General features: G+C 35.6%; 1 protein-coding gene across 1 annotated transcript; it reads right to left on the reverse strand.

Annotated features, from left to right (window-relative positions):
- Nucleotides 1-5,789: 5,789 nt before the first annotated feature.
- LOC110790783 (protein SOB FIVE-LIKE 5) lies at nt 5,790-11,351 on the reverse strand. The gene is made up of 4 exons (XM_021995554.2): nt 10,881-11,351; nt 10,706-10,765; nt 6,687-6,771; nt 5,790-6,078 (listed from the first exon to the last, which is right to left on the reverse strand). Exons 1-4 carry the CDS (start codon nt 11,253-11,255, stop codon nt 6,050-6,052), a joined length of 549 nt encoding a protein of 182 aa, XP_021851246.1. The 5' UTR covers nt 11,256-11,351; the 3' UTR covers nt 5,790-6,049.
- Nucleotides 11,352-13,967: the final 2,616 nt, after the last annotated feature.

Below are 13,967 nucleotides of genomic sequence, written 5' to 3' on the forward strand. Positions count from 1 at the left end.
TATCCTACTAGGATTCCAATTCCCTTTCCATAACTCTATAAATACGTGCCTAGGGTCACATATTTTCAGAGATTAATTCAAGTATTCAAAGTGAGTTTTGAGAGAAAAATTCAGTCATATTTCTTACCTAAGAGTGCCGAAAATTCTAGTACCTTAAGGGCGATTCTAGTTGGTCAATCTTAAGGCGGATCCGGACGTGCTGTGGACTATCTACGGAGGGATGACACTTGGAGTCCTAAAGACTTGTTCTTGTTCGGTTCGGGCGCAGCTAGGGAAGGCACGCAACAAAGAGTATGCATCTAAATTATGCTATATGATTATGTGTAAATAATATGTATTCCTGGCTAAATGGTTGTTTCCGCATGATTTATGAATTGTCATATGTATCATAACCTAACAAGTCCATGGTATAATCAACAGGATCCATTTGTCGCCTTATGGAGGCACCATGGACCCTTGAAGACTCATGCTAAACTGTTGCAGTGCGGGTTTTACTCACTACTACAAAATAAGGCTATAGCAACGGCCTAAATGTGTTAGCAAAAATCCATTAAATGTTGCCATAGACCTATACCAACAGTTTATATGGCGTTGCCAATAGGTGGCGCTGCTATAACTCTATGGCAACAGTTATGATGCCTTAGGAAACAACTTTATAAAACTGTTGCCATAGTTATCATTAGTAACACTTTTCTTAGGCAACGATTTTTAACATTTGCCAACAGTTTTATTATATCTAAGGCGACAGTTTTTAAGTTTTTAGTAACAATTATTTAGGATTTCAAGCAACAGTTTTAGTGTTTAGGCTAACACTTTTATTATCTAAAGCAGCGCTATCAACAGTCTATGACAACGTTTATTCCTATAATATTGCAACACTTTTATAGTCTGTAGCAACATCTTGATACCGTTATTGCAACACTTTTTACATGAGTCTATAGCGACGTTTCTTGATACAGTTATGACGACACTTTTACATGAGTCTATATATAGCAACGTTATTTGATACACTATCACTTTAATGTGAGATTATAGCAATAGTTTCATACGCGTTTATTTAGTAGCTCGTTAAAAGGAAACTATTACACTAAAACATCCAACTATTACAAAAAGAAACATTTATTTCAAATTAAGTTTTACTTATTATAAAAAATATCCATAACAAGCACTATAATGACAAAAATCTAGTATTTAATTTATTAGAACTTCGATCTATGCCTTTCCTACCATCCTTTTATCTACCATTCTCCTTCTATCTATCATCCTGTAAACACCTACAAAATAGTCAATATAATAGGAAATTAATGTGTGAAATTTAAATGAAATAATTTGAAAAATTATGTAAAACAACATTTGAAAACCGTACAACACAGCTGCACGGGAAGAAACACAAATGAGCAGCAAAGCTGCACAGGAAGGGCAGAACCCCCCCCCCCCCCCCCGGCTGAACAAAACAAATTAATTCCAGGGAGAAAAAACTTGTTGCAATCTTGCAAAGCAGTAAAACCACCTGGCTGAACAAAACAAACTAATTCCAGGGAGCAAAAAATTTGTTGCGATCCTGCAAAGCAGTAGCTTAAACACATCAAAGTTGCACGACTTCTATCGTAGGATTTTACCAGACTGACAACGAGAACAAACCATCTGGCAGATCAGAGCCCTACAGAACTGAACAGCAACCTACACATTAGAATATGAAAAGCTACTAGCATATCAGAATCTGCTATCTGGAACTGAATAGCCATCCTTGCAAAACTGAACAACTACTAGCTACCCTTGCGGAACTGAACAACTACTAGCAGGTCAGAATCTTTTAACTAGAACACACTGCAGACTCACAACTAGAAAAAACAACTCCAATAGAACCAACAAAATTGTTGCAGACTCACAACCAGAACAAACAACTTCAAAATGAACGTAGTATTAGGTTATTTTCTTGACTAGGAAAAATTGACAAGTTGACAACAACAATGTACCAGTAAAGTCATTTATACTGCTTCACATGACGCATTATCCAAAAAATCAAACAAACCAACAATTTGTATCAGAAAATATTATAAAGAGAAGCTACTTTGGTATTTTTGGGGGAAAACCAGGTGGAGTAAGCGTGGGAAGTTAAACTTTGGAATGCAGTTTCACTGAACTGGTGTGTCCATATATACAATTGTGAACCACTAAAGATACCAAAGAACGAATAAGGAATATGTGAACCACTAAAGTTTTTCCGTAGCTACTAGCTAGTCTTGCTGCAAAACGTAACTCCATCCCAAGTAACCTCTCAATTCCTCATAAGCAACCACCATACAAAATTTTAAGTAAACCAAAGAGGCGCAACAAACAAGTGTCATATATTATGCCAAACCTGAATGAATCCAACTAGCCGGTTATCAACACCTCTGGAGTAATTCCACAACATTTCACCGGTCATTGTTCTGAAGTCCCTCAGTAAAGCCTCCTGCAGATTCAATACTTAAAACCTTGTTGAGAAATTTTGTAAGAGAAAACTCGTTGGTAAGATTTCATAATCTTACATCCAGGAGGAACAAAGAGGCAGATAAAAAGAACTAATCAACCAATATTCCAATCAGAGAACATCATACACAAAGTTAGCACTGATGGTTCTAACTAAATATTAGACCTTGGGAAACATTCGCAGTTGGCCGCAATTCTAAACTCCTTTCTTTTTCCACTTTTGCTCCAACACATGTCCAATACCTGGAAGTGTCTTTATAGGGAGTTGTAACAGATACTCATCGACTTGTAAGAGTGATAATTTCAGAGACAGAAAATCAAATGTAAGGGAGTAATGGCTCCAAGAGAGAGACAGAGAAAAGAACTTAATAAGATCTGTGCGCAAGACAGCAAAGAGAAAACTGAGCGAGCTCTTAAACCCGTTAAGATACAATCAAATAAAGCCCAAGATTTTCTAAATCATCCGTCTAGAGACAAATTTACTGAAATAGTAATTGCTCTGGTAAAAGAAAGAAAAAAGACAGCAAAGGAAAACCACAGCCAATTTAGAAATCCCTAAACCAAGATTACATATAGCCGAAGTTGAATGAATCTCGCCTGGGCTACAGCTCAGTTCTTTGGCTTAGATTAATACCTCTAAAATTATTCCTCAAATTATCTAGAATAAGGTAATTACAACGTTGTGCATGCTGAAATTTAAATCTTGCATGAATCATAATCAAGTAATCTTGACTAAGCAAGATCGAGTTGAGCTTTGCATAAGCTCATTTCTTGCAGTCATGAAACTTAATTGAGTTTCTTTTACCAAAAATCTTTTACATGAAACTCTTAGGAATACCTTCTCCCGAGAGATTTAGCATTGACCATCTGGTTTAGCAGTTCTGGTGGCAAGACGAGCTATAAGCATATTTGCAGCAATCCCTGCACTAGCTGTGCAACCTGTAGTTTCAAAGATCAGTCCAAAAGAACTTAAATTTATGCCCTTCCTGCCTATATTCAAATTAAGCTGTAGCAACTATATTCAAAAGCCAAACACCATTTTTACAACCTAAGTTCAAGTTGTGTTTCCAACCTTCTAGGAAGGACCAGAAACTAACAACCAGAAAACAAAATATCACAGGGACCTGTACAAACAGTTACAACAAACTAATTACAGGAAGTTTATGATGGGCAAGTATTCAACCGAATAAAAGGGAATCGTAGAACAAAATAGGAGAGAAAACACTATACAAATTCAGAAGATGAATACATTCGGGATAACTTCATTGATTTCAAGCACCATCAACTATCAAAACTGATAATAATCAATATCAATCAGTTTAATATAATCGTTCACACAATTCTACCAAAATTTAGAACTAAATTCATCCAAAACAACCAGTTGATCGATCCCCAAAATTGATTGATATTGTGAAATCGACAAATATTTCTGTAATTAAATCGTACACGCATCAAAAAAAAAACATGAGAGCAAAATCATACGAATTTCCCTAACTAAAAAACCCTAATTAGCCATAAAACCACACAAAAAAATCCAATTTTAATCGATAATAATTTAAACAACCCAAGTTCTTAAATTTATGAGGAAATTCGAAGAGAAATATACAAATAACTTGGTTCTTCTCGCCAATAAAGAAACACGATTCACCAATTTCTCTGATCTCCAATTCAAAGACCCATTCACCAATTTCTCTTATCTCCAATTCAAAGACCCAATCAACAATTCAGAAACGCAAATCTCCAAAGAATGATGATGAAAAGGATGAAGGAGAACGCCGAAGAGGAAGAAATCGAACAAAGAGAGGTAGAACTGTAGAAAGTGTTAAAGGAATTAAGGGTTTGGGGGGAGCAAAACATGATATTGAAAACGTGAGAGAGAGGGAAACCAAAAAAAATGTGGTATATTGAAAATCTTAATACTTTAATTAATTAATTTATTTATTTTATATTGAAAATCTTAAGCACATATTTTTATTTCATATTGTTTAATTAGAGTCTTCCTTATTTGAGATAAGGAATCACTAACTAGTTTTTTGGCCGTGCGACGCACGGTATATATTTTTAATCAAGTTAAATAATGATGTTGATATAAAAGTTGAAAGGGAAATGAATTGAACTAAATAATCAAGTATTGATTAATTAGGTGTTTTGAGAAGGACAAATTATTTTTTACCACCCATAAAAATTGAAAAAACTAAAACTTGTATTTTACCACCTGAAAAAAAAAATTAAAAAAAGGATAAACCTTTATGCGTCGCTACCTAATTAAATTTCTATCCAAATTTTTACACTCCCTTTGTGATTTTCTTTAACTCTTTTACCCTTCTTTCTTTATTTTCATTAAATTTTGTTAATTTTAATAATTTATGACGGGGAAAAATTATGTGAATTCATGGAAGATAAGAAATTGGGGAAGAGAAGAGAGTTCAATACATGAAACCATGGAAAAAGAGAACGTATCAAAAATATTACCGTTATTGTGGTCCCCCACATAACATTTTAATCTATTTTTTCATTTTTCAGGTGTTACTCCCTTTGTTCCTAAATGTTCTTCCCATTTCTATTTTTGGCGTTCCTAAATATTCTTCCCAGTTGGAATCTATACTATTTTTTGCCATATTTTTTCCCTAAAATACCTTCATTCTACCATTTAATTTTCTACCATATCCTACTTTTATTTCATCCACCTACCCAATTATTCCCATTGATTTCCCAACCCACATTATTTAATTCTTTCACAACCCTCAATTCATTCACCCACCTTATTCTATGATTATTTTAATAAAATATCTCTCTTTCCTTTATTTCTTTATTATTTTCTCCCTCTTTCATTTATTCCAAAAGTAGAATCTTACACTCAATCATACCAAGGTTTCATTTTTCTTAATCCCCTCCCCGATTCCAACTGGGAAGAACATTAAGGAATGGATGGAGTAAAAAACAAGTTTTAAAATTTTATTAGGTGGTAAAATACAAGTTTTAATTTTTTAGGTGGTAAAAAATAATCTATCCTTTTAAGAATGTCGAAAAATTTTCATTAAATATTTAGAGAGAGTTGTACAAAATAAGTTGAAGTACATAAAAATAAAAGAGATTTTAAGGTGGTAACAACTGACAAACGACATGTAAATCTTCCTCCTTTAAAATATGATGATAGATATTTGCAAGTTCTTGTATTGAAATCTGACAAACTACACTTTTATACTAGAAAGAAATGCATGGAACATACTACATCAGTTTGCAAGTAAATAATTATTTTTTTGGAATAATTAGGAAAATACAAAAGAGAAATAATTATTTTAATATTTATTTTTATTGTCATGTTGTTTCCCATTGCCTTGACAATAACAGATGAAAAAAAGACAAATAAAATAAAATACACAATAATTAATCATAAAATGAAATTAAGCCAAAGGGAAAAAGACAGAACAATATCTACTACTTAAGATCTTTAACAACTTTCTACAACATTTCTTAATCAATCTCTCTTTGAGAGAATAAATTTAACTAAATTACAAAAAAAAATTAGGGAGTTTATTAAATTACATATTTTCTAATCATTGTCCCTTTCATTTACTCATTCCCACCTTCTTCCTCTCAACTGACCTGTCAAAGAGATGCACAAATGATTAGTCCTCAGCCTTTTTCCTCTTCCTAATTAAAAAAAAAATACTCTGTATATATTTCTGCTCATTCTCTTGGATATAAATAGTCTCATCACCTAAAAAATATGGACACGTATATTGTTTTAGGATATCCGAACAAACAAAACAAAATATTACTCCGTATTAGATACTCCGTATTTAAACGTACCCCATCTCACTAAAAACAGGTCACGGAGAGATGTTAAACTATACGGAGTACATCGTATATTATATACTCCATATCATTAAAACACATTTTAACAAAATTACAAGTATTTGGGCTCGGGCGATACCCCGAGTCATTGTGTGAATAACAATAAGTCATTATTTTCTTTAATGAAATTATGTTTAATTTTTTTACACATTATAGTTATTCTATATTATATTAGCATAAATTTTGCATAGAGAACACATGTAAAATGGTATAGCTAAATTGGATAATAATCTAGTGTTGAAACTAGAGGTCACATGTTCGAATCTTATGCAAATATAGATATAGACCCATTTACAACAAGAGTAGGAAATATGTGCTTTTAATTAAGTCGTTGAGTGAGTATAAAAAGTAGTTACCATGTTGTGCTGAATGATCTGTATCATCTTTTATATGAGAAGATTGCCAAAAGGCGCCATAGTGATTGTTATATGAAGGGGTCCCCTGAAAACCACATAAAATTTCTATAAGAATACAGGAAGTAAAATATGACAAATATAATAAAATATGGATAAAATAAAAGAAACGAGTAAAATGAATAAATTAAGTAAAATTGAATAGAAAATTATAAAGGTCATAGTATAAGAAGATTAAAATTTTCACATTTATAAATAAAATAAATCCCAATATATAAAAACATTACTCCCTCCGTATTTATTTAAGAAATACACTTGCTTTTTCCGACCGTATTTATTTAAGAGATACACTTGCCATTTTTAGTAACTTATCAACCCCACCATCTAATTAAATAATACATCTAATTTACCCACCCCACCTCCCACACCTCAAAATGACATGGTCCCCACTTGTTTACTTATTAAAATATCTACCCAACCCCACTAACTTTATTATTTTAATTTATTCAATTCTTTTTCTTAATACACGTGCACGGTCAAGTGTATCTCTTAAATAAATACGGAGGGAGTATAAAACAGAATAAAATGAAAGGGTAAAAGATCATGAAACGGAGGTAATAGGAGAGATTATGATAGAGTATAAAACTAATCTTGGGGCTTCAACCATCAGCTTAAGCTTTTGGTTGAGTTGGTCCTCTGACATGGTATTAGAGCCAACGTGACACAAAGGTCACGGGTTCAAATCTCATCTACCCCTCTTAAGCTTTTGGTTGAGTTGATCCTCTAACAGAGAGGACATAGTTTTTGTAAGAAAGCGTAAGAAATGGAATGCTATGACTGCTATCACTCTGGTTTATGTAAGAAAATGTTTACTAAAATAGGAATAAAGAAAAAAGCTGTTCCGGGGTTGAAACGATGGAAGGAGCGTCCTTGATGTCTTGAGTTCCGATCACGTACGGTGCCTGCAAGATGAACTCCGGGCCAAGGGGGGGTCCCCGAGGCGGAGCCTCCGACGCTCAACTCAGTACAATTGATGTATAAAATGAGGTGTTTAGGGGAGAGAGAGAGTAGGGTGGCTTCTCTAGGGTTAGAGAATGACCCCTTTACCTTGCCCTTTGAGGGGTATATATAGTGCCTTTGTTGGGCCTTTGAGGCCTTGTAAGGGATATTGGGCTTGAGTGGATTTTATTGGCTTTTAGGTTAAAATGGTGGGCCCATTTTAACACCCCAACAAATGCCCCCCAGACCCAATTCTATTGGAAAAATGGGTTGGGATTTGATTTTGATCACTTCCAAGTGAAAGTCGATTTCAGCTCAGAATTTTAACCTCGGCTCGGATTGTAACATCGGTTCGAGTTGTAATCTCGGCTCGGGTTTTACCTTCGGATTTTTGTCCTTCGGATTTTTACCTTCGGCTCGGTTTTGTCCTTCGGATTTTTACCTTCGGCTCGGTTTTGTCCTTCGGATTTTTACCTTCGGCTCGGTTTTATCCTTCGGTTTTTTACCTTCGGCTCGGTTTTATCCTTCGGATTTTTACCTTCGGCTCGGTTTTGTCCTTCGGATTTTTACCTTCGGCTCGGTTTTATCCTTCGGATTTTTACCTTCGGCTCGGATTTATCCTTCGGATTTTTACCTTCGGCTCGGTTTTATCCTTCGGATTTTTACCTTCGGCTCGGTTTTGTCCTCGGATTTTTACCTTCGGCTCGGTTTTATCCTTCGGATTTTTACCTTCGGCTCGGATTTATCCTTCGGATTTTTACCTTCGGCTCGGTTTTATCCTTCGGATTTTTACCTTCGGCTCGGTTTTATCCTTCGGATTTTTACCTTCGGCTCGGTTTTGTCCTTCGGATTTTTACCTTCGGCTCGGTTTTATCCTTCGGATTTTTACCTTCGGCTCGGTTTTATCCTTCGGATTTTTACCTTCGGATTTTACCTTCAGCTCGGACTGTAACATCGATTCGAGTTGTAATCTCGGAGCGATTTTTCACCTCGCTCTTCAAATCCGGAGATCTGTTTAAGAACGTGCTTCTAAAATCGGCTCGGATTGTAACATCGGTTCGAGTTGTAATCTCGGAGCGGTTTTTTTTACCTTCGGCTCGGATTGTAACATCGATTCGAGTTGTAATCTTTGAGCAATTTTTAACCTCGTTCTTCAAATCCGGAGATCTGTTTAAGAACGTGCTTCTAAAATCGGCTCGGATTGTAACATCGGTTCGAGTTGTAATCTCGGAGCGGCTTTTTTCCTTCGGCTCGGATTGTAACATCGATTCGAGTTGTAATCTTTGAGCGATTTTTAACCTCGTTCTTCAAATCCGGAGATCTGTGTAAGAACGTGCTTCTAAAATCGGCTCGGATTGTAACATCTGTTCGAGTTGTAATCTCGGAGCGGTTTTTTTACTTCGGCTCGGATTGTAACGTCGATTCGAGTTGTAATCTCGGAGCGATTTTTAACCTCGCTCTTCAAATCCGAAGATCTATTTAAGAACGTGCTTCTAAAATCGGCTCGTATTGTAACATCGGTTCGAGTTGTAATCTCGGAGCGGTTTCTTTACCTCGGCTCGGATTGTAACGTCGATTCGAGTTGTAATCTCGGAGCGATTTTTAACCTCGTTCTTCAAATCCGGAGATCTGTTCAAGAACGTGCTTCTAAAATCGGCTCGGATTGTAACATCGGTTCGAGTTGTAATCTCGGAGCGATTTCTTTACTTCGGCTCGGATTGTAACGTCGATTCGAGTTGTAATCTCGGAGCGATTTTTAACCTCGCTCTTCAAATCCGAAGATCTGTTCAAGAACGTGCTTCTAAAATCGGCTCGGATTGTAACATCGGTTCGAGTTGTAATCTCGGAGCGATTTCTTTACTTCGGCTCGGATTGTAACGTCGATTCGAGTTGTAATCTCGGAGCGATTTTTAACCTCGCTCTTCAAATCCGAAGATCTGTTCAAGAACGTGCTTCTAAAATCGGCTCGGATTGTAACATCGGTTCGAGTTGTAATCTCGGAGCGGCTTTTTACCTTCGGATCGGTTTTATCCTTCGGATTTTTACCTTCGGCTCGGTTTTATCCTTCGGATTTTTACCTTCGGCTCGGATTTATCCTTCGGATTTTTACCTTCGGCTCGGTTTTATCCTTCGGATTTTTACCTTCGGATCGGTTTTATCCTTCGGAAGTGATGTAGTGCCATCATGCCAATGTATGCTGTTGTTACCAATCGTGCAAGGTGATTGTGGGCTCAGTTGAGTCTGAGTTGTGGAAACTTGCTTTATTTCCAAATTCATAACTTTCACGCGTGAGCTGTTACTGGCTCCCAAAATCTGTACTCAAGCAAAATGAATCCTCTTTATTCTGAAAATGAGTTTGCAGATCTGGGAGAGTGGGAAAGCATCTTTACTTGGCCTTGAGGCTACTGGGCCACCAAAATGTAGTAACGAGCTGTAGCAACAATTTGTAGCAACATTATTTGTCACCACACTACCCATTATAACGTAATTTGTTGACAAACAGTAATTTTTGGTCGGCTATTTCAGATTTTCGGCCATTTTTGCGGTTGAACATAATAGTATGAAAATGTGGATTTTCATGGGTTATTGCTCTCGATCCCCACAGACGGCGCCAAATTGTTCCGGGGTTGAAACGATGGAAGGAGCGTCCTTGATGTCTTGAGTTCCGATCACGTACGGTGACTGCAAGATGAACTCCGGGCCAAGGGGGGGTCCCCGAGGCGGAGCCTCCGACGCTCAAGTCAGTACAATTGATGTATAAAATGAGGTGTTTAGGGGAGAGAGAGAGTAGGGTGGCTTCTCTAGGGTTAGAGAATGACCCCTTTACCTTGCCCTTTGAGGGGTATATATAGTGCCTTTGTTGGGCCTTTGAGGCCTTGTAAGGGATATTGGGCTTGAGTGGATTTTATTGGCTTTTAGGTTAAAATGGTGGGCCCATTTTAACACCCCAACAAAAGCAAAACCAACCGAAAAAAACAGATGAAAATAGAAAGCGAGAAACGAAGGCGGGGAATAGTTGGTACCTGGTAATGGGCTGCTGACATGTTTTGTGAAAAGTCCATAGCAGGGGAATTATCATATATCTGAAAATTAATTCACATAAGTTAGTGTTATTAAATTAAATATACACTAATAATATTGACAAGAATTAATTAGCAAAAGTTAATAGAGTAGGGAAAAATCAATGAATTAAATTACCTTAGAATGGGTAATGGCAGGAGAACTAGCAGTGTCATCAAGATGATATTGTTGATGTTGATGTTGATGTTGATGTTGATGATGACTCCCTACTTTCTTGAGCTCTTTGCTTGATTTCTTTGATATCTTATCACTTTTTTTAGACAATTTTCGACTATACGATTGTTCATTATCATCATTATCATGGAGAAAATGTGGAGGGCCTGAAGAGGCATCAGAAACCATAGACAAATCCTCTTCGTTGCGAGTCGAATTCATTCGATAACTATCGCGGTAATCATCAACATTATTTGTTCTGGCTATGTATGATTCTTCTAAGTAGACGGTCCACCCTGATTCACAGCCATTACTCCATTCTGAACCTGCAATATCCATTTTTTATAAAGGAAGAAATAGAGAGAGAGAGAGAGAGAGAATGAGAATGTATGTTTTAATAAGAATTGGAAACAGGTGGGTTTTTCTAGCTCTCTATATAAAGGGATGGTGAAAATTAAAATGAAAAAGCAAGTACAATATAATAAAAATCACATTCATATAATGTTTGCATAGCCAAACACAACTGACTAGGGGATGATAAAGGTCGTAAGTTACGATCATATTAATTATCGTAATATTACGTGTCAGAGTTTAATTGGTACATATAGACGTCACGTAGGTTATGTGTCATCGGAATATTTTTATTATATCAATGCAATATTTTTACTATGAAAATATGTAAATAAGGTAGTCGATCAATATGAAAAATGAAACAAAATTGAATATTAAGATTTTTCTACTTTTTTTATAACATGTATAATAGGTTATATAAGTTACTCCCTCCGTATTTATTTAAGAGATACACTTGGCCGGGCACGGGTATTAAGAAAAAGAATTGTATAAAATAAAGTAATAAAACAAGTGGGCTTGAATAGATATTTTAATAAGAAAAACAAGTGGGGACCATGTCATTTTAGGGAGTGGGGGTGGGGTGGGGTGTAGATATATTATTTAATTCGATGGTGGGGTTGATAAGTTACTAAAAATGGCAAGTGTATCTCTTAAATAAATACGGCTGGAAAAGGCAAGTGTATCCCTTAAATAAATACAGGGGAGTAAATATTTTCGTTTTCAATTTAAATCATGACACATAAACATGTCATATCATCATTATGACACGGCTTAAAAGTCACATGTTGCGACCTTTATCATTTTCGTAACTACAAAATCTACTACGGATTACGTGTTTTATAACCGGCTATCTGGTTACCCATAAAGTTAAGTGCACCTACGGGCATTTTCTCCATTCCATAAATATCGCACCATCTTAATTTTTACAATATTCACACTAAAATTTTGGTCATCTTTTGTAATTCATGCATAAGAAAAAATCATAGTCATGTGTAGTCTTGTTAGATTCATATTGACTTATAATTTCTAAATATCAACAATTTATAATTTTATGATTTTTAGTTATGCATAATTCGAGATGTTAAGAGTCAAATTATGTATTCGAAAGCATAAAGTCAAACATGATGTAATATCTAAGGAATGAAAGAAATATTTATTTTGTTTATTTTAAATTCTTGACATGAGTAAAATGTATTGGTTAAATTAGAAAAAGGAGCCCTTAAATACACATAACTTTAAGAGTTTAAGTATGTTCGGATACAAGATGGAGGGGAACGTTAATAAGTTTGTCTTTTGCTTGAATATTTGATAATGAATTTATCTTGTTATGATAAAATGAATAGAAAATGCCAGTTGGGTGTGTGATATTATATTTAGAAAGTGAGGTAGGAAAGAGAAGTCGGGGTGGGTGAGGGACTGTTATTGTCAAGTAGTAGTAGGATTGGTGAGATTATTGAATAATATTTGTGATTATTGGAGATGTTATGGCGTGGAGTATATTTGTTATTTTGCTAACAACAACTCCTTTTACTTTGATTTGACTTCTGACCTTTGACGTCTGATGTGGCATTTTCGTCCTAGAGATTTTGTGGACGAACTTTTTGTAATACATTTTTATTATTATTATTATTATATATATATATATTACCATTATTGTTGTTGTTGTTATGCCACTTGATTACCTACGAGTCTACCACAAATATCAATGTCAGATTTAGAAACTTTCCAAAGCGGATTATCACCAAGGTTTCGTTTGGTAGGGTGTAAAATATTTTCATGTAAAATGAAATTATTTTTCCAATCATTTTACATTATTTGGTTGGGTAATAATAGATTAAAAACAAATTCTCACAACTCCCTCAAACAGTGGAAAAACCTTTTGCATATGAAAGGGATGAAACTACTTTTCCTCCTTTCTTCCTTACATCCTTTTCCTTTATTTCCCTCAATCTTCACCGCCTTCTCCTATTTTCTCTAAGGAACCAAATAAAAAAAAATTAATTTAAAAACATTTTACATCAAACCAAACAGAGTCCTAATAAAAGCAAACTGCATATATAGTGCATGGATTCCCAAGGTTAGATTAAGGTCAACCGACCTCATATGTGCAACCAAATGAAAGGGCAACCGACCTCATGCGTACTACAATTTTAAAACATAATCTCGTATATACCTTTACTCTAACTTGCATCAAAGTCAAACATATAGTACTCCGTTAATTTTGTAATAGTACAAGCAGAGCTGTTAAAACAGGTCATTAAGTTGAGTTCGGGTCGAATTATCTCGGGTTTGAGTTATTAACAGGTCAGGTCATGTCGAGTCACTTTTTCATTCGGGTACAGGTCGGATTCGGTCGGGTTGGTTTTATGTCGGGTCATGTCGAGTGTTTTCTCATTTCGGGTACAAGTCGGGTTCGGGTCGAGCCATGTTCGAGTCGGGTTCAATTTCGGGTTTGGGTCTTATATATTCGGGTTTGTAGCAGTTAATCTCGGGTTTGGGGTCAAGCTCGGATCGGATTATTTTCGGGTTGTTTAAAATTTAGGTCGGGTTCACTCTCGAACATGGGCTAAGATTGAGTCAATAACTGATTTGTTCATCTTAAAATATTCACGCGTAAAATATTTACTGCACAGGTCGATTCACTAACAAGTTACGTGGTAAAAATCGGGTTCAGGTCATTGTCGGATATCGAATCGGATT

This window comes from Spinacia oleracea, chromosome 3, assembly GCF_020520425.1.
Source record: "Spinacia oleracea cultivar Varoflay chromosome 3, BTI_SOV_V1, whole genome shotgun sequence".
NCBI lineage: Eukaryota > Viridiplantae > Streptophyta > Magnoliopsida > Caryophyllales > Amaranthaceae > Spinacia > Spinacia oleracea.

Bases quoted from the DNA above. Each gene is read 5' to 3' on its own strand.
- LOC110790783 (XM_021995554.2), bottom strand. From the start codon at position 11,255: ATGGATATTGCAGGTTCAGAATGGAGTAATGGCTGTGAATCAGGGTGG. The intron at 10,766-10,880 runs GTAATTTAATTC...ATTAATTTTCAG, and splicing joins CTGCCATTACCCATTCTAAG to ATATATGATAATTCCCCTGC. The intron at 6,772-10,705 runs GTACCAACTATT...TGTGGTTTTCAG, and splicing joins TGTCAGCAGCCCATTACCAG to GGGACCCCTTCATATAACAA.